The sequence below is a fragment of the Chroicocephalus ridibundus genome, chromosome 2 (assembly GCF_963924245.1).
Source record: "Chroicocephalus ridibundus chromosome 2, bChrRid1.1, whole genome shotgun sequence".
NCBI lineage: Eukaryota > Metazoa > Chordata > Aves > Charadriiformes > Laridae > Chroicocephalus > Chroicocephalus ridibundus.
In genome coordinates this window covers 111,898,181-111,922,251 of record NC_086285.1, presented here as the reverse complement: position 1 = coordinate 111,922,251, position 24,071 = coordinate 111,898,181, and the positions used below count along the sequence as shown (strand labels likewise).

The 24,071-nt window shown below is 40.5% G+C and overlaps 1 protein-coding gene across 5 annotated transcripts in view; it reads right to left on the bottom strand.

The window, feature by feature from the left end:
* SPIRE1 (spire type actin nucleation factor 1) overlaps positions 1 to 24,071 on the bottom strand; it is a 134,596-nt gene that overhangs the window by 29,889 nt on the left and 80,636 nt on the right. For all 5 annotated transcript variants that reach the window (XM_063326493.1, XM_063326494.1, XM_063326495.1 and 2 more), the window contains exons 4-8: positions 23,667 to 23,792; positions 13,555 to 13,638; positions 12,297 to 12,461; positions 2,456 to 2,542; positions 1,949 to 2,078 (exon numbers count right to left, since the gene is read on the bottom strand). In XM_063326493.1, coding sequence (XP_063182563.1) covers positions 1,949 to 2,078; positions 2,456 to 2,542; positions 12,297 to 12,461; positions 13,555 to 13,638; positions 23,667 to 23,792 — 592 coding nt within the window. The remainder of the gene's footprint in view (positions 1 to 1,948; positions 2,079 to 2,455; positions 2,543 to 12,296; positions 12,462 to 13,554; positions 13,639 to 23,666; positions 23,793 to 24,071) is intronic.

Sequence of the window (24,071 nt, the reverse complement as noted above, 5' to 3'; positions counted from 1 at the left end):
CCCACCTGCAGGGAGCAGCAGACGGGACAGGTGACCCAAAACTGACCAACAGGGTATTCCATCCCATGTGCATCACGCTCAGTATAAAAGCTGAGGGATCAAAGGGGCAAGGCTGCTCTGGCTCGCTCTCTTTCTTCAATGGCCGATGTCTGAGGAGGACCCTGTCTGTTCGTCTGCCTTTGATCCTGATCCGAGCATTCCTGACTCTAGTTCCGGAATTCAGCTCCTGTCCGTCACTGATTCCAACCTGGGACTTTCCCTGTGTCTGCTGGTGACGCGATCGTCATCCTGGGAGCTGGATATGATTTTGTATATATTGTATACTTTTTTCTTTATTTTTTATTATTTTATTATTATTTACTATTTTCTTATTTATTATTATTGTCATTAAAGTAGTTTAGTTCTCTTTGTAAACTCGTAAATCTCCTTGTCTCTTCCTCTCCTCTCTGAGGAGAGATGGGGGGGAGGGCCATCTGTCGTTCTGATTGGCCAAAACTACGACACACAGTTTCATTACTCAAAAATTAATTCTTTAATAAAAAATGAAGAATTAGTAGAAGACAGGTATCCTTCATTAGAAGTCAAGCCCTGAAATCAGCCCAGGAAGTCCTGCCCAGTAATACTGGTTTTTAGAAACTGTTTACTAAGTGGGTTTGATGTTATTTATATCAGTTAGAAATTGTAAATATCTGTCAGATCAAATTTGCTGCCCCTGAGAGGACGTGATGCTGACCCGAGTTCCCAGCTGGAGAACAACTAAAATACTGAAACTGACGTCTGAAAGAAAAGTAAGGAATTGTTCCACGTTTTCAAAAGCTTCCTACATTTAGAAAAATGTCTAGGCCTGTTAGAAACAGTAATTGACACAACAGGCATAAATTGAACCCAAACCAGAAACTGGAAGGCCCAAAGATACAATGTTCAAAACACCATGCTTTTAAAAATGCACCCATGCATTCACCAAACTCTACCGAGCACTTCATAAACAATGCAACAAAGCAAGCCTGATGAAACTGTTTTTCTCTGCAGACAATGGGTTGTCACAACCCACTTGAATCTGGACCAGTGCCTTCAAGCACAGGTGGCAAGCACAAATATTTTGTAAAAAGCAGTGACAGAGAGTACATACGTGGATTATTTCATGCTTTTCAGCCATAAGATGCCACATTTGCCCTTCAAAAATTCAACTAGCTCAATTTTTCTGGATACAGATAAATACCGTGCTCTTGGAAGACATTTAAGTCATAATGTAAGACTATATTCATCATGCTTTTGTCATCAGAACCATTCGACTAGTGCAAATTGGTGGTTGTTGGAAAGCATAATATTTGTATAATTTCATAGTGGGTTTCTGCGTATACACTGCAGAAATGAAATGCTTTGCAGTGCAAGTCTGCATTACTTGCCCACTGAAAATATATACAAACACATGTTCCATAACTTAGAAAGTGAAGCAAAGATTTTGATTCATAATAGAAGCAATAGATTCAGCAAATAAAATAAAAGCAGATTGTAAATTAAAATAAGGAAATTGATGATGCTAACAACAGGAAACAAAGAGAATAAAATTAATTAAAAACAGACACGTAAAGAATCCTTGCAGTACATAAGGAATATTGCACAGGCAAGAAGCAATATTCATTCCATTCTGAGCAAACCTAACATTAACTGTCATGTGCAACAAGCAATATAATGCCATTAAATTGATCTACTACTTAACATTAAAAACATGGACGAATCACGCTGAACCATAGAGTATCTTATTTTAAAAACTAACTTAGCCCAGAGACTGCACAGCCTTAGAAAAGCCTGTAGGTTCTTTCTTCTTCTGAAGGGATGAGAACAGTTTTATCTTCAGTGACACCTTCACAGACATCACAAATATTGCTGCATCTTACGTGGGAAGTTTTCTGTGGATGCTGCAGGTAAAAGCTAGTAATGTGCTTACCCAGCCTGCTGCGCCTTATCTCGTCAGGAGAGACTGGACGTAACTTCCTCTCTGCCTTGATTTCTTCCAGTATCCTTTCATGAAGGCTGCGTGGCCGTGGTGGGGTTGGTTTCAGTTTTCTTGCCGAGGCCTTGGGACATAAAGATAGTCATATTTACATAAAACGGTGCTTCCTTGAATGTAGATTTCATGCTTTTTTGGAAAAACATGTGGAATGTTGTGATATGATTTTACATGCACTCAATTGTAAAACTCACAAAAGAGGACTGTATTTTTCCCCAATTCATTATGATTTCCCAGAGATAAACGGCTGCTGGTAATAACAGCTATTAATTGGTAGGTGGAAGATACTACACACTGTTCTTTGAGAGACCACATTTTATATACAGAAGACAGTATTTTTGAAGGCCCATGTCAGAAAACATAGTATTTAACATATTCCCTGGACACAAACATACTTTAAAAAGCCACATTTTTGTTAGGAATGAAGCCCACTGGATTACATACAGGATTTAATGGAGGTCGCGATCGGATGAAATCCAGGATTATTTCATGGGCACTCTTTTTTAATCGAGGTGGAATGTCACCGTTGACCTGGAAAGGAGAAAGTGAAATATATATTGCCATGTTTTGCATTCACATTCATGCAGATGATGAGATCAACTGAAAACGCACAACAACCCTGACAGAGCTTGAGGTGTTCTGACACCTGCACCAGACGCAAAACCCCACCAGTCCTGAGCAGAGGAACAATCCGTATGAAGAGCACAGGCAAGCAAAAACGTAGATAACAGCTTTTCAGCTCTGCAGATAGCTGCAGAATAACCACAACTGCAGCAGCTTTAATCAGCAATATTTAGGATTTTGAAATGATGAAATCAAATGCGAAGGCTGCAACTGTGTCTATGGGAGAATGCAGACAAAGATTCTATCTTGCTTGGAGGAAAAGTTGCCAACGCTATTTTTAAGAATAACTATTTGAACCATGTCTTAGTGGCAACCATTACACAGTCTCTAAAACTCTCTTCTTAGCTTCTGAGAAAACATGGATTCTCTTTAAAGCCCTAATTTTCTTGATCTCCCGAGCACTGACATGAAAGCAAAGCTAAAACTGGCACAGTCACCAATGATTTGCCTGTAGCAATGGATGAAAAATATGTTCCCCTTGGGTTTTTTTGTCTTTCCCACCTGCCTCTACTGCTCTGGCAATGAAGAGGTGACCTAGTGTGTAAATCCCAGCAGAAAAAGAGGGAAGTCCTGAGCATGATTTCATAGCTACCTCTTCACCTGCACTTTAAAGATTACTCAAGTGTAAACCTGAGTTTGTTAATAAGTCTAGAAAGTAAATCAGTAGGATGCCATGGCATGCCACTGGAAGTACAGGAAGAGCATTTCTTTGCTATAAATCATATATGTCTGTAGAAAAGGGGCTGGGTGATATTTGTATGCTTGTTTGGTTGGTTTTCTCCAGAGACATACATTTCTTTCTCTGATACCTCATTTAGACATAAGACTATATAACAAGACATCACAGGAAAGAGTCAGCAATTCACTATATGTACAGGATATAAAAGAAGGCAACGGAAGTTTTCCTATCAACTGACTAATTTATAAATTGTAAGCTGGGAATAAGTGTATGGACTTGCTTAAAAAATCCACCTGTCAGGTTCAGTCTTCATAAATCACAGTGCCCAAGCACACTGTCAGGGATGACAGAGCGTCATATGCCACGCATCCTTGTGGCACCTTCTATTGCTAGACAGTAGCTGGCTATCAGCCCTGTCCTCCAATTTGATGGAAATTCCTATGACACTATATTTCTTAGACCAAGTGTCCCCAAGTTCAGCACTTTTTTTTTTTAAGGGTCAGTTGGCTCATTTTTCTTTGGAAGACTCTATCGTACAAGCTCTGTAGCCACAAAATGTATGTAAAGACACAACTCTGTTTTGTCAAATCACACGGACTTTTGCTAAACAGAAGGAATGCTGTAGACAGAAAAATGGGTTTAAATGCCCATAAGGTCACCGGAATATGATCCCTAATTGAACTTCAGTAATGCCAGGAAGCTTCCATATAAACTCTGCTCAATTCATGTGCCATTTCCAGGCTGAGCAGAGCAACAGCCTCCCAGAGATGGTTCATCCCTTCCCCGATACAGAAGCGGATGCAGAGTCCCTCCTGGGGAACATTTCATTGCTTTCCCAGGGACTCTTTCTGGAGGTATCCTACCCCAGGCATGGCCCAAATTCTACTTGTTCCCCCCGCCCACCCCCTTAGCTTCCTTAGAGTGAATTTCACATAGCTTGGCAGAGAATACCAAGCTGCTAAACTCTGCAACACGCGTCACCTTCCTAAAAATAGTGCAGAAAAAATATTAAAATTGAAAAGGTTTATATTAAATGGTGATTTGACATTTTATGATGAGGAGAATATTATTTTAAGTGGTGTGATTGATTTCTTCTGTTTAAAGACTGAGCAATTTTTTGAGAGCAGCATGCTTTGCAAGATTGTTAATGAGACGAGAAGTCTCTCTTCCTCGAGTTACTGCTCATCAGATGTCAAAGTTGATAGCTGAAGTTGAGAGTTACTACCATCAGAACAGCTATTTTGTAAACTGATATTCTCCACTCCAGCCTTGGGGAACAACCCTCTGCATGACAACAGGAAATAAATAATACATGGCTCTGAGCCTTTCACCTCAGGCCACTCTACACCCTGACTTAATGCCACCAGGGTATAATTAGTATCAGTATTCCCATTTGATTGGAAAAGGAGAAATATAAGATTTGCTTAAGTGATTTTCCACAGGATACACAGGGAGCTGGTGGCAAAGCAAGTGGATGTTTCACAGACAACAAGCCAAGAGCAGGAGTACTGGTGGCAGAACCTTCTCAAACTCGGCACCCAAACAAGATGCTGACAGGAAAGACGCTGAAGGGAAGCTTTTATCCTCTGTCCGCACTAGATCTGTTTCTTTACTCAAACTGACTGTCTCTGCAATGAGCAATTTCACATGCATCTTTTAATTAATTAAAATTCATGGCTTTTGATTAAAGTCTAAATCAGGGATATACTGCGCAGATGCAGCCACAATACATGCAGGGGAAAAAAAAACAACCAACAAAATTATCCTGTTTTTTCTTTTTCACATACCAGATTGGCCCCATCTGCAAACTAGTATTTAAATAAATACCTCAAAACACTGTAAAACTACTCTAGGTCTTCATGTGTGTAAAACGGCTTTTGTATGGCAGTACGCATTAAAACTGGCAGCATGGGGAAAGCATAAACAATGATTATAAAAATCAACCAGAAATTTAGAGATCTAAACAGCTAGAGCACAGAAAAATTACCACGTAATCACCTACACACTCACAACCTGCTACCATCACATTTTAATATATAAATATGGATTTGCAGTTAGAAAAATAACTGCAAATGGTACTTAGTAAACTTTGGCTGAAGCCTGAGCTTTAAAAATGGTGATCCCAAAGAAGAAGTACATTGCACATGACACTCACAAAAAATACATCACTTATCACTGACACTCAATTATCTCAGCCATTTATTGGTCTCACTATAAATGGTGACACCATTAAGTAGGGGAGTGCTATCTCTAAATAATAGGCAACATGAAGCTGATATTGTTTTGTACTATCTGGAAATTTTCATTTAAAATGACATTGCATGGACATCGAAATGGACAGAGGGGGCATGCTGCATCATTCCCAGAACAGCTTATGATAAAGTCTGGCTGTGAATTAAAGTATTGCAAGTAGATTTATATTTGCCGTCTTTCATTATGTACACAGTACAGTGCTTTTGTTAACACAGGTGTTACACAGCTTGTATTTGACACCACACAGCAACCTCAAGCAGCAGCGTCCAAGAATGAAGTGCGTGATTCACATCGTAAGCCACTGCTGTTCCTGCACATCTACTATAGATATGAGTCTATGAGACCACATGATAACCACCGTACTTACGCAGAGTCACTCCTCCTTTGAATACCCCTAAAGCATGATTAGGAACTGTAAAGCTCGCCAGGCTACCTAGAATGACTCCTAAACTTATGCAGAAATAAACCGGTCAAAGTCTTTTCCTCACATTCTCTATGTCCAGTTTGAAACATCTGAAATCTCGCTTATGAAAATAATGTCCATGCACAGCTGTTACTGCAATTAACCTGGTCTAGTGGGAGGTGTCCCTGCCCATGGCAGGAAGGTTGGAACTAGGTGATCCTTAAGGTCCCTTCCAACCTAAACCATTCTATAATTCTATGATAAGATGATAAATACTGTAAAGAAATACATATTTTTTTTGTTAAAAATACCCAAGCAGCCATGCCACAGGATTCTCAAATTAGGCATTCAAACTACTGGATATTTTTTATAATAATAGTTTCAACCTATATGCCTAAACTCCCCTTTTGCAACACGGACAAGGCAGTACCACTGCATCACAGGTATTTATGAAGGGCTCGAACATGAAGACAAGGGCACCGTTACCTATGAAGGATTTAACTGTAATGCAATGTAATGCTGAGTTTGGATACTACATAAAAGGTACCCGATAGGCATGCATTGAAAAAGTTAGCCATGCCTTGAACAGCTAATGTTCAATAAGCACTGCTCAAGAACGATAGTGACTAGTGCACGTCTTGGCGGGTGGGAGGTGGGCAGGCAAGAGAGCTAATTGTGAATCAGTGCGGAATTGAAAGCTGTACCTCAACATATATGCATAATATAGAAAAATTAAGCCCGTAAGAATAATTTAATTCTTAAATTCACCCATTTCTAATTGTTGACTCTACCAACGTTTTTTAACTTTTTGGGAGTCAGCGATCCATAGGAGAAAAATGCTATTAAATCTCTCCAGGTAGACATTTAAAGATTATAAAATGCCAGGATGAAAGTTATCTCATTCCCACAACAACCATAGAAACAAGGACTCTCACACTGGCACAGAGAGATGACAAACTTGAAATTATTTTCATATGTACCAAAATAGAAATGCCAACGTCACTGAAACTAAAGAAACTTGTCATTTACAAAAAAGCCCAGAATTTGACATTTTCTGTCTTCAAAACATTTTGAATATTTCAACTACGACAGAAGATAGGCGAGAACAGAGAGCTCCAGTTATTGGCATCTCTTAACTCAACACTTTTGATAGTCTGAAACACCAAAATAGTTTCTAAGTAACGCACCTAATAGGAACATCTGTTCCTTTCCTCATTTCTAATCAGAGTACTGAGCAGTCAGAGACAGATCAAGTTACACTTTTAAACACAGCATTGTATTAATAAAAAGAACAGTAAAGACTTAATGTTGTATCTCATTTACTTAAAAAACCCCACAACTTAACCTCTTGTTATCATTAGTAGCATATGCATTTTCACAAGTACCAAGTCTAAAAATACTACCTATAAATTTAAAGCCAAGATTGATTTTAATAAAAATGCTGCCAAACATCCATTTTGACTGATAGAAAGAAACATAATCCATCTTTCCCAGGCTGCCATAAAATTCAGATTTAGGATTCTTGTCCTTTTCTCCTCTTCTCAAGAACCACGACAGTTTTCTCTGATGGGAATACATATAATCAGCTTTGACCCATGACGGTCAGGTAAAAGAAAAATACAGTATTTATGCAATCTAACTAAACTTGTAATTCTATATGAATCCTTCAGGCTCCACATATTTCATGTCAGGCTTCACTCTAATTATTGTGCATGCTTTGCACATTCTTCAAGCAGACCCTGCAGCAGAATCCGAGTTACTGAATGTAAGGTTTCTAATAAGAAAGAAGCTATTTTTCCTAACACAATGTCATTAGCAGTTGTCAGACTAAACCAGTAATTGCATCACAGACAGCACTACAGGTACTGTACCTGCAGCTGATCGTAATCCCAATTCATGTTTACGCCCAGTGATCACTTTGGACAATCTACCTAGTGGACAAGATAGCAGGATAAAAATAGATGCTTGCAGGGATTTCGTATACAGCGAGAATCTGGATGAGCAGAGGAGCAGCTGTGCCTCCTAAACCTATCACATAATGAAGAAAATCTCTTCTGAAGAGGCAGGAGCTTGCTCAGCAGAAGATGAATTAAAGGCTAGTCTGACAAAAGCAAAATTAGGTGACCCAGGGGTTCCCATTCAAACGAAACTACTATCGTGATTACATACAGTAATCAAGGTCCTGAGGGGAATGTTCCTCTTTTGCAGTGGGTGGTAGGAACACTTAGCACAGTCCTCTGAATTGTTCTCAGAAAGGCAGATAACATCATTACCTGGGTATGTATTTTACCCCATTGATTTAACATGTAAGTGGCATCTGCTGCAGAAAATAAATACAATCTGATAGTCTAAATCCAGATCTTGATTAGGAAAGTACTTTCAGCTCATACATAAAAGGCATTTATGTTTGTAACAGAACTCATTTATTTGCTCCCCATGCAGTTGTTCCAATTTTTTCCTCCTTTATTCTTTCTTCTAATGATCTCTGATAGAACAAACTACATGCTTTCTGTCTTTCTTGTCTCTTCCCCACCCCCATCTCTGAATTTTTTTGGTGGAATCACGGCTTTCTCACTAACAAAGGTTGTGTGAGGTTTTGTCAGACAAGCAAATACATTTGAACACTGAATATTCTAAGACAATGCTTCCACTGTAACTAATAACAGGCAAAGATAAGTAAATGCAAGGTATAAATGTTGACATTGACCAAATACAGGCCTCTGACAAAGGGGTTAAAATGTCCTACTAGGGATAAGGAGCCCTATAGATCAGTTGCTAGCTTATCAGGAAGAACATCTTGATGTTGAACACAATATAAACCAAAAAGAAAGAAAAAACAGGGAGGCACCAGTAAATATCAAATGGGTTCTGATAAAAAGAGTGCCTCAAGTCAGTCTTTCATGGAACTTCAAGAGTGCCTAGGAGGAGGAGACCCATCAGCACTCCTCAGCCTGCTTTGGCATATTGTTTTGACTTGAAAATAGCAATAGGATATGCTGAAAATAACTAAGCTCAGTTTCTACAGATTGAAGGTTTAAAATTTTTTACATAGAGTATTCCTTGAAAATTCATAAGAGATCACAGTAACATAAGTTTCCAAACACTGCAATACAGGTAGTAGGTAATGCAAGTTTTCAACCACTGTAGGTTTTCCTTTCCTGTCATAGTATCACTCACGTAAAAACACAGTAGCACTTCACATTCTGGAATTGCCAAAATTATGTTGTAACTCAAGATCATAGAATTGTTAGGGTTGGAAGGAACCTTAAAGATCACCTAGTTCCAACCCCCCTGCCCTGGGCAGGGACACCTCCCACTAGATCAGGTTGCTCAGAGCCCCATCCAGCCTGGCCTTGAACACTTCCAGGGATGGGGCATCCACAGCTTCCCTGGGCAACCTGCTCCAGTGTCTCACCACCCTCATGGTAAAGAACTTCTTCCTAACGTCCAGTCTGAATCGTCCCATCTCTAGTTTTAATCCATTCCCTCTAGTCCTACCATTACCTGACATCCTAAAAAGTCCCTCACCGGCTTTCTTGTAGGCCCCCTTAAGGTACTGGTAGGCCACTATAAGGCCTCCCTGCAGCCTTCTTTTCTCCAGGCTGAACAACCCCAACTCTCTCAGTCTGTCCTCATAGGAGAGGTGCTCCAGCCCTCTCATCATCCTCGTGGCCCTTTTCTGGACATGTTCCAGCATGTCCATATCTCTCTTGTAGTAGGGGCTCCAGAACTGGACACAGTACTCCAGGTGGGGTCTCACGAGAGTGGAGTAGAGGGGGAGAATCACCTCCCTCAACCTGCTGACCACGCTTCTCTTGAGGCAGCCCAGGATACAATTGGCTTTCTAGGCTGCTAGTGCACACTGACGGCTCATGCTGAGCCCCTCATCCACCGGCACCCCCAAGTCCTTTTCTTCAGGGCTGCTCTCAAGCTAGTCACTGCCCAGCCTATATCGGTGCTTGGGCTTGCCCCGACCCAGATGGAGGACCTTGCACTTGGTCTTGTTGAACTTCATGAGGTTGGCATGGGCCCACCTCTCCAGCCTGTCAAGGTCCCTCTGGATGGCATCCCTTCCCTCCAGCGTGTCAGCCGCCCCACACAACTTGGTGTCGTCAGCAAACTTGCTGAGGGTGCACTCTATGCCACTGTCCATGTCGCCAACGAAGATGTTAAACAAGACCGGTCCCAGTACTGATCCTTGAGGGACTCCACTTGTCACGGGCCTCCACTTGGACATGGACCCATTGACAGCCGCTCTTTGGGTGCAGCCGCCAAGACAGTTCTTTATCCATTGAATTGTCTATCCATCAAACCCATATTTTATCAGCTTGGAGACCAGGATGTCACGCAGAACAGCGTCAAAGGCTTTGCTCAGGTCCAGGTAAATGACGTCAGTTGCTCTCCCGTTGTCTATTGATGTTGTGATCTTCTCATAGAAGGCCACCAGGTTTGTCAGGCATGATTTGCCCTTGGCGAAGCCGTGTTTATTGTACCCAGTCACCTCTTCGTTATTCTTCCGCCTCAGCAGTGCCTCCAGGAGGATCTGCTCCATAATCTTACCAGGCACGGAGGTGAGACTGACTGGCCTATAGTTCCCTGGTTCCTCCTTCTTTCCCTTTTTGAAAATGGGGATTATGTTTCCCCTTTTCCAGTCAAGGGGACTTCACCGGACTGCCATGACTTTTGGAATATAATAGAGAGCAGTTTAGCAACCTCATCCGCCAGTTCCCTCAGTACCCCTGGGTGTATCCCATCAGGTCCCATGGACTTGTACACTTTCAGATTCCTCAGATGGTCACGAACCTGACCTTCACTTACAATGGGCAGTTCTGTCCAACCTCTGCCATTATCTTCTATGACTCCAGAAGTGTGGCTGGAGCTCTTGCCAGTGAAGACTGAGGAAAAGAAGTCATTGAGAACCTCGGCCTTCTCCATATCACTTGTCACCAGTTCTCCCACTTCCTTTCGGAGGGAGCCCACACCTTCCCTAGTCGTTGTCTTCTTACCATTAATATACCTATAGAAATTTTTGCCGTTTCTCTTGATCTCCTTGGCTAGATTTAATTCTAACTGAGCTTTAGCTTTTCTAACCAGGTATCTTGCTGCTCAGACAGCTTCCTTATATGCCCCCCATTCTAGCTGTCCTTTCTTCCACTCCTTGTAAAGATTCTTTTTGTGTGACAGTGTGTCCAGGAGCTCCTTTTTCATCCAGGCAGGTCTCCTAGCATTCTTTCCTGCCTTCCTCTTTGGTGGTATACTTTGCTCCTGGACATGGAGAAGGTGATCCTTGAATACTGACCAGCTGTCCTGGGACCCCCTTTCTCTAGGGCTTTGTCCCATGGCACTTTGGCCAGCAGATCCCTGAAGTGATCAAAGTCTGCATGCCTAAAGTCCGGGGTCGTAAGCTTGGAATACATCCTCCTAGTTGCCCTGAGGATCTTAAATTCTATCGCTTCGTGGTCGCTGCGGCCAAGGTTATCCCTGAGCCTCACGTTGGTCACCAGCCCTTCCCTGTTGGTGAGAACAAGGTCCAGCACAGCACCTTTTCTTGTTGGTTCCTCTACCATTTGGAGGAGGAAGTTGTCATCTATGCATTCCAGGAACATCCTGGATTGCTGGTGCTTTGCTGTGTTGTCCCTCCAGCAGATGTCAGGGTGGTTGAAATCCCCCACGAGGACCAGGGCCTGTGAACGCGAAGCCACTTCTATCTGCCTATGGAGGTCCTCATCTGCTTGGCTCTGCTGGTCAGGTGGCCTGTAGCAGACCCCTATTGTAACATTGTCTTCCCCTATCTTCCCTTTAATCTTAACCCATACACTCTCAACCAGCTCATTGTCCTTCCCCATATGGAGCTCCATCGATTCTAGCTGGTCACTGATGTAGAGGGCAACACCTCCTCCCCTCCTACCCTGCCTGTCCTTCCAAAAGAGCTTGTATCCGTCTATCCCAGATGAATGTTCTCCCCAATGAGAGAAGCCTAAAACAATCTCTCTAGTGGAAAGCATGACAGGGCTTTTGATATGACTCTTAAGGTTATCATAAAACTAACACAAGTCATTTGTTGAAGCATATGATATGTAGGTATGTCGCTCAGAATTTTAAATGCCTGCCATATGGAAAACAAAATACACAACATTTGTTGGTTTCATGATTTTCCCCTCAATGTACTATGTAAATTTAAGATGCCATATAAAAACCATGAACACTACTATCTACATGAAATCATAATTTCAAGGTTCTCAGAAAAAAAAGAGAAGAAAAAAAGAAGATAAAAAAAGAAAAGAACATTTCAGATTTGACAAATTCTAGTGATTCTCTTGACTTACCATGACCTTCCTTAAAGTATAGCGTTTGGATCTAATATCATCCATCAGCATTTCATAGGGTGTGAGCTGATACTCTATTGGGAGTGGGTTATACTGACGCTCTTGAACTTTCTTAAGTTTAACACCATTCCGTAAATCTCGCATCACTTGTACCCAAAAACGAGCCTGAAGAGAAAAGACAGGGAAAAGTTATGTGATACCTTACCCTTGAATACCGCCTCAGATTAAACCGAGTTGTTCATTCCCCTTTCGGGACACCACCAAATACGTACAGCTGTACTATTTTATTTTTAACACATGAACCAAAACCCATTTTATTTTATATAAGCCTATTTTTAACCCTCATGAACGTAACAAAACTTTGTTGCAACGCAGCAGGACTGCAGAGTCTCACCTCAAGCGATGTTAAACTCTAAGATAACATAAAAAAAGGATTTGAAATTCTCACACCATACATCTATACTTCCATTTCAAGTATACTGCACACACGTCAGGAAAGTTTCCAGACTTACAGCTAATACTATGTGAATTAAAACAGTGACTGAATCCAAAACTTTGTTTCCCTTAGGCCCAGAACTTTCTTGCAAAATTTCCCAGCAGTTGTTCTTCAAATAGAAATTTTGGAATGGGCTCAAAATCCTAAGGTCTAGCAATATCCTCTCAGCACTCAACATCCTTTCGCTCTTCCTCTAAGAGCACTACACACTAACATCTCTTTCTCATTTTCCGCGTAGTGAGAACGACTGGACAGGAGGAAGAACAGGTGATGGATAAAAGATTGGGGGACTGAAATCAAGTACTTTTAAGAACTTCATAATATTCCCCTATGAACTGACAAGAACAGTAAGTAGAAAATAAAACAAGCTACCTTCTGTTAAGAGATTCTCTGTAACATTTTTCTTTCACCATCGGAGAAACTCAGCTGCTGGCTCCACCTACTGCTTGGCTGCCCCTTTGAAGGGCAGTCAGCATGATACCTGTCTAAATGTCCAGTCTTTTTGAATTGCAAAAGCTTCTCCATGAAAACAGTCCAAAGAAAAAAACGTAATGCTTGGATACTGGTATTGTTTCACCTCTCTGCAAAGGAAGGAAGGTTGAGGCTCCATTTGGTTCTAACTTGTCATGAGTTACTATTGATTCATATGTTAAAGAAACCAGACACTGATTTTAACATAAACCAAACAACTTTAGCTAAGCATTATAAAAAAATATAAACTACTAGTAATGATACTGAATCACTATTCCATTGTTGTCTTACCCAGTCAGCATTTTTTAACTCATCAAGATCTGTGCTGGATTCATCACTTCCCTCTTTGTCCATTTCTTGAATTTTCTTCAGATTCTGCCAATGAAAAGAAAATGAGTCAATAAGTGAATGGTGGCATTACCCTCAAGTAAAACTGAAGCTTAATTTTTGACACCCGTTCTGAATGTTTTATGACTTGAATAGTAATACTGTAAAAATAACTTGAAATACCATTTGAATATATTTCTCTTCATTGAAAAGTGGACCCTAAATGCTGGGAAAAAAATCTTAAGTTTTGACTATGAAAATACTCAGATAATACATGCCAGAGGAAAAACTATACATAGAGATTTAAATATTCCTAAAATTGTGCTTTGCACAGAAAAAAACCCAAACAACTACCTAGCAGGTCTGTGAAGCTACAACACAGAAAACATTACTGACTTGGAAAGGATACCATTCATACCAAAGTTACTGTTAGGTGTTGAACTCAAGATAGATCATTTTTGTAGAAGGAGGAATTCCCAGGAAGTTAGTTGGGAGGAGAATAATATGAAAAATCCTTTAAACTGAATAGTGAGAGACTTGCATATATACTGAAATTAAGTACTCTGGATAACATGGTTCTAGATTCTGAAATCTGAGTAATAAAATCATGTAAGGAGGATCTTTCAGATCTTTCAAAGGTAAAAATTGTTATTTATGAACAAAATCAGATCGTGCAAATATGGAAAAGATTGTCTGCAAAGGGGCAAAAAAAAGGTTTCATACTAACAAAAATATGGAAAATGTTTAAAAGTTACAGCAAACCAAAGAACAGGCAAGCTTGCACACAGATAAATGCAAGTGAAAGATTTAAAAGGCTGTAGCTTTACAGAAATGATCTTATACACATAAACAACTGCATATTCAAAATGCTATTTTTCTTTTTTACTTCTGTATTGAGATGTTTTGGAACATTTGGAAATTATCAATACTCCATTCCATTTTTACAGAATTCTCCAGGAATTTTTAACAACGTTTAATTTGATCTGTTTTCTAAGTTCTTACTAATGTATTCAAAATGGATAGTTAAATCGTCTGCTGTTTATTTTATGAGACTAAAGCAACAGGTCAGAGGCCTGACAGATGTATTTATTTATCAAAAATTTTTTTCTCACTCAAGCTCTTCCTTTGATGGAACTGAACAATCAGTCTCAGTGTAGCTTTTGAGCTTCCCAGAAAACGTAAAAATAAGTGTATTTTGCAAAAAAAAATTTTTTCCTGGAAGTACTTCCAAAACTGCCAACATTTCAGTGGAAGAAATCAAAGCACTGGAAGAGTGCTTAACTTGCACATTTAACAGCGTGCAAGTATCTACCAAACCTGGTTACAGAGATAGCACATGTGAGTCAGCCACCACAGAGGTTTCGGAAAGACAGCAGATGGGTTATTTATTGTCTTATTTAAGTAGGTAACATGCTTGCTTTCATATCAAAGAAGAAATACTACCTATAAAAATAAAATACTTAATTTACAGGAAGACTCTAAAAAACCCATAAATTGCCTACATTACAGAAGCATGGGACAATGCCGGAATGTTTTGGCATGACTTGCAGTATCACCACAGGATACCCAATTGGGAAAGAATGTCTTTATGGAAACTTGGGTCGATCCTGCCGCTATGGTCAGCAGTCAGTCTGACACTTACAGGCAATCACCCTTTTCCAAGGAAAAAAAAGAAAAATGGAAAGAACGAGTAACATAAAGGCCTTGCTTATGTGCAGTTTGCCATCCAGGGTTTCTTCTTTTCTGTATCATACAGTTGCAGTAATCATTTCAAATCTAGTATCTGTGAATGGTAAATTACTTGCTTTCTTGCAAACTGCTAAGATTTATTGATAAATTGCAAAATATACATTCATTCTGATACTTTCTCCTTTTCCTCTCTAATAAAAAGCTAACTTCAGTAAACAAGCTCACAACGGTCAGGTTTGCTCCTCCTTTCCACACTGGAAGGTACACATTAATTTTTTAAAAATTAACATGTTCCAGCTGCTTAACCTTTACTTTGACTGTTCAACAAGATTTGTGGCAATTACCCCTTTCAGCAACCATGTTCCCTGCCATACAGTTTACTGGGTTGATTTATGCCCAAAGGCTCATGCCTTTGACTGACATAAATATTCCATGAAGCTAAAAAGATTACGACCTGTTTTTCTTAATAGCAGAAAATAAGAAGGGAAAAAAACCCAAACCTGAACAGCTGAAAGACCTTCCAAATAAGGCAACCATCTAATTAGTTTCTCTGGAACATAGCTAGAGGGGGAGTTTCTACCCAAGAAAGCACAGGTGTAAGTGATGCTGGCTACATTGGAGAGTTACAAGAGCAAAACCTGCCAGCCAAGAGATAAGTCTCTCAAAGTGCAGTTTTATGATCCAAATGAGCTGATACAAGCACAGGCTACTGCCAAAGCCAGGCTCCTGCTCTTCCCCATCCTAGCCAACTGCTCCAGCGCTTCCCCTCATACTGGCACAGACCCACACTTCACTTCATAGGGATAGTTTATTCCCCTCCCTGGCACCCGGCTCAGACCCCTAAACGCAGCTCACCATGCAATTAGTGGGTAACAGTAGAAAGGAAAGGAATTTCCATCATGATAGAAGTTAGAAAGCTTTGGAGGATTGGGGAGCAAAAGAAACAGCAAGTGCTCTATCCTTCCAGCCAACGCTTAAGAAGGTTTCTTTAACTCTTCTCCACCTGTCAGGTGCTGCTTAGGAAGGAATAAATTCACTGTGACAAATGATTATGTTTAAATTTCTAGACTGAACGAAATATTACCAGCATCAGTGGGTTTTGCATCTGTTTCAATCGTAAATTATGGAAACCAACACATTTACAATACAAGGGACCGTGTGTCAGAACATAACTGTGATACAAAACCTGCGAGTAACCTCAGCTGCTGTAGCCACTTGCACTTACCCTTGGGACAATGGCTTAAGAAGACATATTACAGTATAATAAATACATGGCCTAAGTGCATTTCCATTTCAGAAAGCAGAAACATCTTAAAAGGTTTTTTCTAAACGATGCCGGAACCTCAGACTCATACCACAGACCTGATTCACCTATTACAGCCCGGGTGTTAGTTCAGGAAGTAAGGGTTGGATGCGTAGGAAGCGAGTGCTTCAACAGCTATGGCTTTTTTTAAACCATTACAGCATTTGGCCATTTAAAAACAAAAACAAAAACAAAAAAACCCAAACAACAAACCCAAACGCTACATTTTGTGACAAAAGCTAGTCATAAAAATACCAAATGTCTTCAAACGTCTTGCTGCACTATTAAAAGCAGGCAGTCGATTTGCTGCTACTGCGTGTCCCACATTTGAGATGCACTCTCCTCTGCTCGGTGACAGATGGGAGTTTACATAAGACACTTGTCAGCACAGCATCAAAGACTCGCTTCCACAAAATGCTCACTAAAACGCAGCCTTTTAATGAAGACGGTATTCTTGGGAATCCAGATCCGGACTTCATCCTTCACCAATTGCAGAACACAGTCTACTGCAGTTCCTAGTTTATATGCTTAATTAGGAATCATTTGTTCACCAATGCAAGTAATTCTTATGCTGCTATCTGCAAAACTAATAAAATATTCTTGCACCTCTCTATTTAAAAATATATAACTTGCACATAGGAGAAAAACTGTTTTTACATATTCAGCTATCCAACTTGGGTTTAAATTTCAATGGATGCTTGGCCAGCAGCATTACTCTAGTTCTTTGAAAAGACCCAAACCACTTTATTTCAAACGTGGGAATAGGATCAATTAATTAAGTCCCTGAAAACCCCTGGAGTGGATATCCAAGTTCTTCATATATAGTGGTATGGGCTGACACACTTTGCTCAGTTCTGGAAAGGGCAGGAGTTACCATGCTGTTCAATATAACTTTAAGAAGAGGCAAAAAAACCCCAACCCAAGTGCATGTAACACTTATTGAGTAATGGTGCCTGCATCACTTAAGGAAAAAACCAACACCACAAAAACAAAACAGCAGCTTTTTCCCTTATTAAGGCTCCTAAATTGAGGGATCAAATAAATCACAATGGAGCTGCAAGCCTGACAATACCTCAGTTGGAAAAGTGGAGTCACACACAACTGGAAGTGTAAGCAAAAGTAAAGTTAGGAGCAGAAAACTTTGTGAATATTTCTTTCTCCAGCTGTGCTTTCTGAAAATCCAAGCAGCAGGGTGTTTAACAGCTTTTACAGTCACGAGCCTATTAAGAGAAACTTGGCTAATGACCATATTTCCAAAATAAGTTAGCCATTAACATTGTTTAGGTACCTAGTAACTACCTCTATTATCATATTTTGTACAAATAATACATCAGTATAGCCATGTTAAATGGAAAGTAACACTTCACTTTTTTAATTAACTGTTTTCCAATTGAGACTTTGCATGGCGTGAAACTAGGGAAAAAAAAAGAAAGGAAGAATTTCATTTCTACTCATGTACTTAATTAGAATTTGTATGTTTACATTTTCATACAGATCAGGTTGAAATATATCCAGGCAGACTGAAAGAATTATGTTTTTAGATCAGAAAGGACAGAAATGAAAAGCAACATGATTTAAAAGCATAGCACGAAGATAACAGATTGGGAGCTTTATCTGTATTCTACCAAAAACTTAATTACAAGGCATATTGTGGATAGTGAAATTATGGACAAGCTTTTGATGAATGCGGACCTTCACCACAATCAAAGATGTAGACAATTATAAAAATATACAAACTCTTAAATAGTTCGGAAGGAATATTAATCTTGATGCTTTAGGGTGTACATCAATCTCTAAAATTTTTTGAGATACAAGTCAAACCTACTGTGGCAGATTAAGACACACCTGCCTACTGGACACTTCTTGTATTTTATGCTGGCCAGCATCACATGGTGTCTTTTAGCACCAGCTGTGCCAGTTGTGGAGTTTATCATGCACAGCCCACTCACAAATGCTTAGCTGTGCTACAGGCTGGCATCATCGTTTACTGGTACCACTCACAGACTCACAGAGTGGTTGAGGTTGGAAGGGACCTCTAAGAGATCAGCTGGTCCAGCTTCCCTGCTCAAGCAGGGCAACCCAGGGCCAGCTGCCCAGCACCATGTCCAGGTGGCTTCTGAATAACTCCAAGAATGAAGACTCTACAACCTCCCTGGGCAACCTGTGCCACGCTTGGTCGTCCTCACAGTGAAAAAGGGTTCCCTCACGTTCAGAGGGAACCTCCTTGTTTCAGTATGTGCCCATTGCCTCTGGTCCTGTCACTGGGCCTGTCACCACTGAAAAGAGCCTGATTCCGTCCCCTTTGCACCCTCCCTTCAGGTATTTATAGACACTGATGACATCCCCCTGAGCCTTCTCTTCTCCAGGCTGAACAGTCCCAGCCCTCTCAGACTCTCCTTATATGTGAGACATTCCAGTCCCTTCATAATCTTCATGGCCTTTTGTTGGACTCTCCAGTATATTCCATGTCTCTCACACTGGAGAGCCCAGAACTGGACCCAGCACTCCAGCTGTGGCCTCATCAGTGCTGAGCAGAGGGGAAGGATCACCTCCCTTGACCTGCAGGCAATATTTCTCCCAGTGCAGCCCAGGACACTGGAAGGCCTCTTTGCGACAAGGGCACATTGCTGGCTCACTCAGCCATTAAGCGCACGTGGAGCATTAACTCCAGTAGAAGGCAAGACTGGGCAGTAACAGGGAGCTGCAGGAGGACTAGTGCAAATATCCCCTCCTTGTGGATCCCTAGTGTGATCCAGAGCAGCATTTTCTGCATTCCTATGGTTGCATAGGCTCTCCTTGTCTCTCCCAGTCACACTCGATGCCATTTCTGAGCGATGTGCGTGACCTTTCCAGGTATTCCACAGCAGGAACGTTTGCTTTATCTAATGGACATCACTTATTTGCACCTACGGTTCTGTCTATGGCTGTGCCAACAAAGGTGATCTCAATGACTTTTGGATGATCCTGAAAAAGATTAATCTTTTCTTTTACATGAGGTCTATTTTTAGCAAATATGCAAACCATCTTCCCCCTCGCCACACATGCATGCATTTCCTCCACCTTGTTGACTGTTTTTCACACGCACACATAATCAAAAAGAAAAAAAAAGGAAGAGATCCCCTTTTTGTGGAGTTTTCCTATTGCAATTTTGAAAGCTCACTGCTTGAGTTGAGAAACAAGCTGTACTCCATTTTTGTCATCAGCTGTAAATGCTTAAACAGCATCAACAGGACACAAAGTTAAGAGGTCTTGTCCCATCAAAAGACCACTTCTGGATGGCAGCAGATGGTACCCAGGGTGGATTTGCAGCAAAAGCACCTTTCACAGAGCCTGAGCAGCATACAGATGCTGCCAGCAAGCTGAAAAAACACACAAGTATACTCGCTAGAAAAACTTCACCTTGCAAAAAGATGCAAAGTTAGATCAGATTAGTTAACTTAATGTCAACCCTACCTTTGGAGTTGCTGCTGCTATTCCACAGAAATATTTATTTTTACTACTGTTACTCTATTTATTTTTAATTTTTTGCTATTGCAATAGTAGTATCACACCCTTCTCAACTCTGTCTTGAGTCCTGTCCTGTGCATCCACTACATTAAACATTTCATTCTCTTTAAGAATGGAAGTACCATCTCCCTGTCTGCAAGCCAGCTTTACTGCTGACCTTTCATACACAGGGAATCAGACTGGAAATGAACCCCACATGGCATCAAGTATGTGACAAAGTGCCTAAAACATTTTATTTGACATCCATTGAGATGAGATGAGCAGCTCGCTCATTGCTTCATCATTTCTGATTAATGCACTCACCCAAACGCATGCTAGAAAAGCCTTCCTGAAACTACGCTCCATCTGTTGTTATATGACAGTCACGTTCACATGAGAGACTGGAGAGCACACGACTATTCAGTATATATATTAGTAACAAAACATATTACAACCCTTTAGGCCTATCTTCCCTGCCTCCTGATCTATCCCTTATGAAAACCCGTAACTTTCAAAATCCTGGCGAGTTTTTATATTGCCAAATTGAAAACAGCATCACAGCAATATTTCTTCTGCCTCTTTCACAGTGTACTTCCCTTCTAAACCTGTCCTGGACTGTAGCACAAGACAGGTCAGAGATTTGGTCCACTCCTAGCAAGTGAATTTCTGCAGCTAAAAATTCTCCCTCTTCCCCTACAATGAAGTCGGCTGTTTAAGCAGCCCTGAGCAAAAACTATGAACTTCATATACCTGGGAAACAGATACCCAGATGCCATGCAGTGGCCCTAGAAGGAATCCAAGGACTTTCAAAGTAATTTTTCTTCATAGGAAAGTTATTTTAAGTAATTTTAGGAGATTTGCCTCCCCCCTTTTAGTGTTTTTAATTTCATTTTGATCTCACGTCCACAACTGTGTCCAGGTCTGAAGGATTATAAAGGAAGATTTCCAAATAAAACTGTCAGGTTTTGAAATTAACGGTTTAAAATCCCTGCCATCGTTAGTGTCACAAACACAATATTACGCAGTATAGGGTTTTTAAAAATTGGAGGGTTTTTCCCCAGTTATCTGCCAATGCAATCACCACAAATTCATGACAACAAAATGCAAAATGTCCTTACTGAAGTATTAAGTGTTTCTCTCCTTTATACCCAATACGCATATGACAATAACAAAAGGAAAAGGAATTTATTGACTTGAACTGTATTTAACTGTATTCCCAGTTAATTATGATTCTTCTATGTATCTGCAAGAGAGAAGAGCACATAAACAATACCACAGCTTTTACTGACACAAACCTAGTGTGATCATATGATTCCTGCTTGCCTCAAGTATAAACTACAGAGGTCATTTTAAAATGGTGTAACAAGATTTACTGCATTCCACCTTGTATTTTCTTCATACCTACTTTTTTCTTTGTACACTACACTATTTTGAAAATTAAATGCATTCCAAATCTGTAGTTGGATAAAAGCTATAAGCAAGAATCAAGTGCATCATAAAAACAAAGTACTCAGATTCCAGAAGCTGCTTGTCTTGGTCACTTCTTTTATGCCTACTAGGGACTGACACAGAGTAAAGTGAAATCAAAAGATCAAAATTCTGACCTTGGTTAGGTGCAGTGATAAAAGTCTTACTCATTTCAGTAGGGCCAAAATTCCATCTACAAGGATTACTTCCTTTGACCTAAATGTGCTTTCAATCAATCCCTAATAGCCTTTGAGAGGCAAATGGTTTCTTTCATTTGGGATTAACTCATAGTATGCTCTATGGTGTGATCAGACGTTGTTGGGTTTTTGCAGCCAATTACAAGGTGATTAAATAATTTGCAAATGCAAAACACCCCTCTATTTTTTTAAAATAATTTTTTTAAAAAATATTAAGACTTAATTTAAAATGGTTATAAAACACAGTATTTTACTTTGATGTTGACAACAGAGATGCCTTATTACTGCTTACTGTGGCCAAAATATTCAAGAACTACTAGAAACACAATTTCTCTCTGAGCAGAAAGATGATCTTTGAGCCTCAACACAGACTTTGCAATAGCTGTTAATTGAGGTGTTTCTAGCACAGGCCCCTCAATTAGTATGTCCAAGGGTCAGAATACTAAGGAGCAGTCAAAAGCCAAGATGCGAAATTAATGATGTCAAGGTTCAGGAGACAGATTTAGCACAGAGACACTTGTATCCTGTCTGCTCTCTGTATCAGGGGCATTGGATGCAGATGAACCGTAACACAGGCACTTCAGAAAACAAGTGGCTCTTTAGCCATGCTGACACTGTCAAAATTATCCTTGTATGATATTGCTTCAGCTTAAAAACTGCTTTCAGTTTGAGCAGGACTGGAGGAAAAGTGGAGGTGAAACTTGACCCCATTCAACAGAAAAACATCTCTGAAGGATTCTCCCCCTTGGACAGATGCCTCTCAACCAGGAAGGAAAATACAGCACCAATCCCTTACGCCTCTGACTGGTTTGCGTCTTCCACCACCAGCATGAAGATAAAAACTCTCTTGTGCTGCTCTGACGCTCATCTGACCCTTTAATGAGCTGATTCAGCTCATTAACCTGACAGGGAATGACTCTTTTTTTTGTTGTTGTTTGGTATTTGCTGTGTTTGTTTCCTAGAACCAGAGGAAGGAAAACAGTGGGAGCATGTGTGCGTGGGTGGAACAGCTCTGCCTCTGTCAGCAGCAAAATTTTTAGATCAGTCTGTAAAATCTTACCCTGCTTTTCAAAGGTACTGTAGATCTTGACTTGCAAAAGAAAAGAAAATCCTTCAGGGATTTATTAAAAAGAAAAATTATGAAAGCGGTCTTACTTGACAAGTCGGCCTCAGTGAAGAAACCAGCTTTAAGAAACATGTTTCCCTTCCCCTCACCCACTGGTTTTCCAATGTAACCAACACTCCCACTCCGTTAATACAATTGCTTATGGAGCCATTCTGCTGGCCAGATCACTGAAACTATCTTCATTAAAAATCATCCGCCCACCCTCAAAGTTAGTCTTCAGCCAGACCACTTAATTGAAGTGGTTCATAGGATGGCCTTTCAGTCAACAGTAACAGCCAAGCAGGCAGTCAACATAAGCATCACAACCTACAGGTGGAAATTTTTCTGAAGTTGACTCTGCTGTGAAGTCTATGTGACAGACAAACAAGCCAATCACACATCAAAGGTAAGGGAAGCTGCTGACTGGGAATAAAATATGAGCAAGAAGAATCTCAGATAATTCTCAGCCAAAAACAAGGCATAAGAAGGAGCAGAGGAACGAAAGGCAAAGCGCTGACGCCTCACAACATCCCTGAAACAACAGAGAAGGAATGGATGCATGTATGCAATGCGTAACCCTCCAAGAAAAACTTGTGTTTTACTCCCAAATAGACTAGTCATGATTAATAACAATTTCTATGAGACATCTATAAATGGTGACAGACCAAAGGAAAGAAAAACCTCAGCTGTAGAACTGCTCTCCCTGAACACTACAGATAATTTCCTCAAGCATCCGATATCCACTGCTGGCCGCGTACAGAAGTGATTTTGTAAGCCTAATTCACACAGTAATGAGCTCAAAAGCAGAAAACCTTCTCAGACTGCTTACCTCTTTTGCACTTTTAATTTTGGCCAAGAAAGTGTACAGTTCCATTGTTTCAGCAAACAGAGCCCGACATACTGCTTGATAGTGGTTCGGCGCCTCTGATCGGGTTGGCAGGTGGGCAGCACACAGCTAGAGAGAAAAATACATAGCAATATTAAAACAATGCCCCATTGCTTTCCCTAAGGCTACGGAGCATGAGATAACATAAAAGGGAATGCAATGGAATGTTTCTGGCACAAAAATCCACGAGGCATTTCAGTTCAGGCAGAAATTGGGGTGTAACCGTCTGCTACCATTTATTTTATGAGAAGAGCTCTACTATAAGGATGGTAACGGCACTGGTTGACCACGTCCTGGAAAACTCTGAAAACCAAGACATTGCCTTTTCATTGGCGGGGGTGGGGGGGG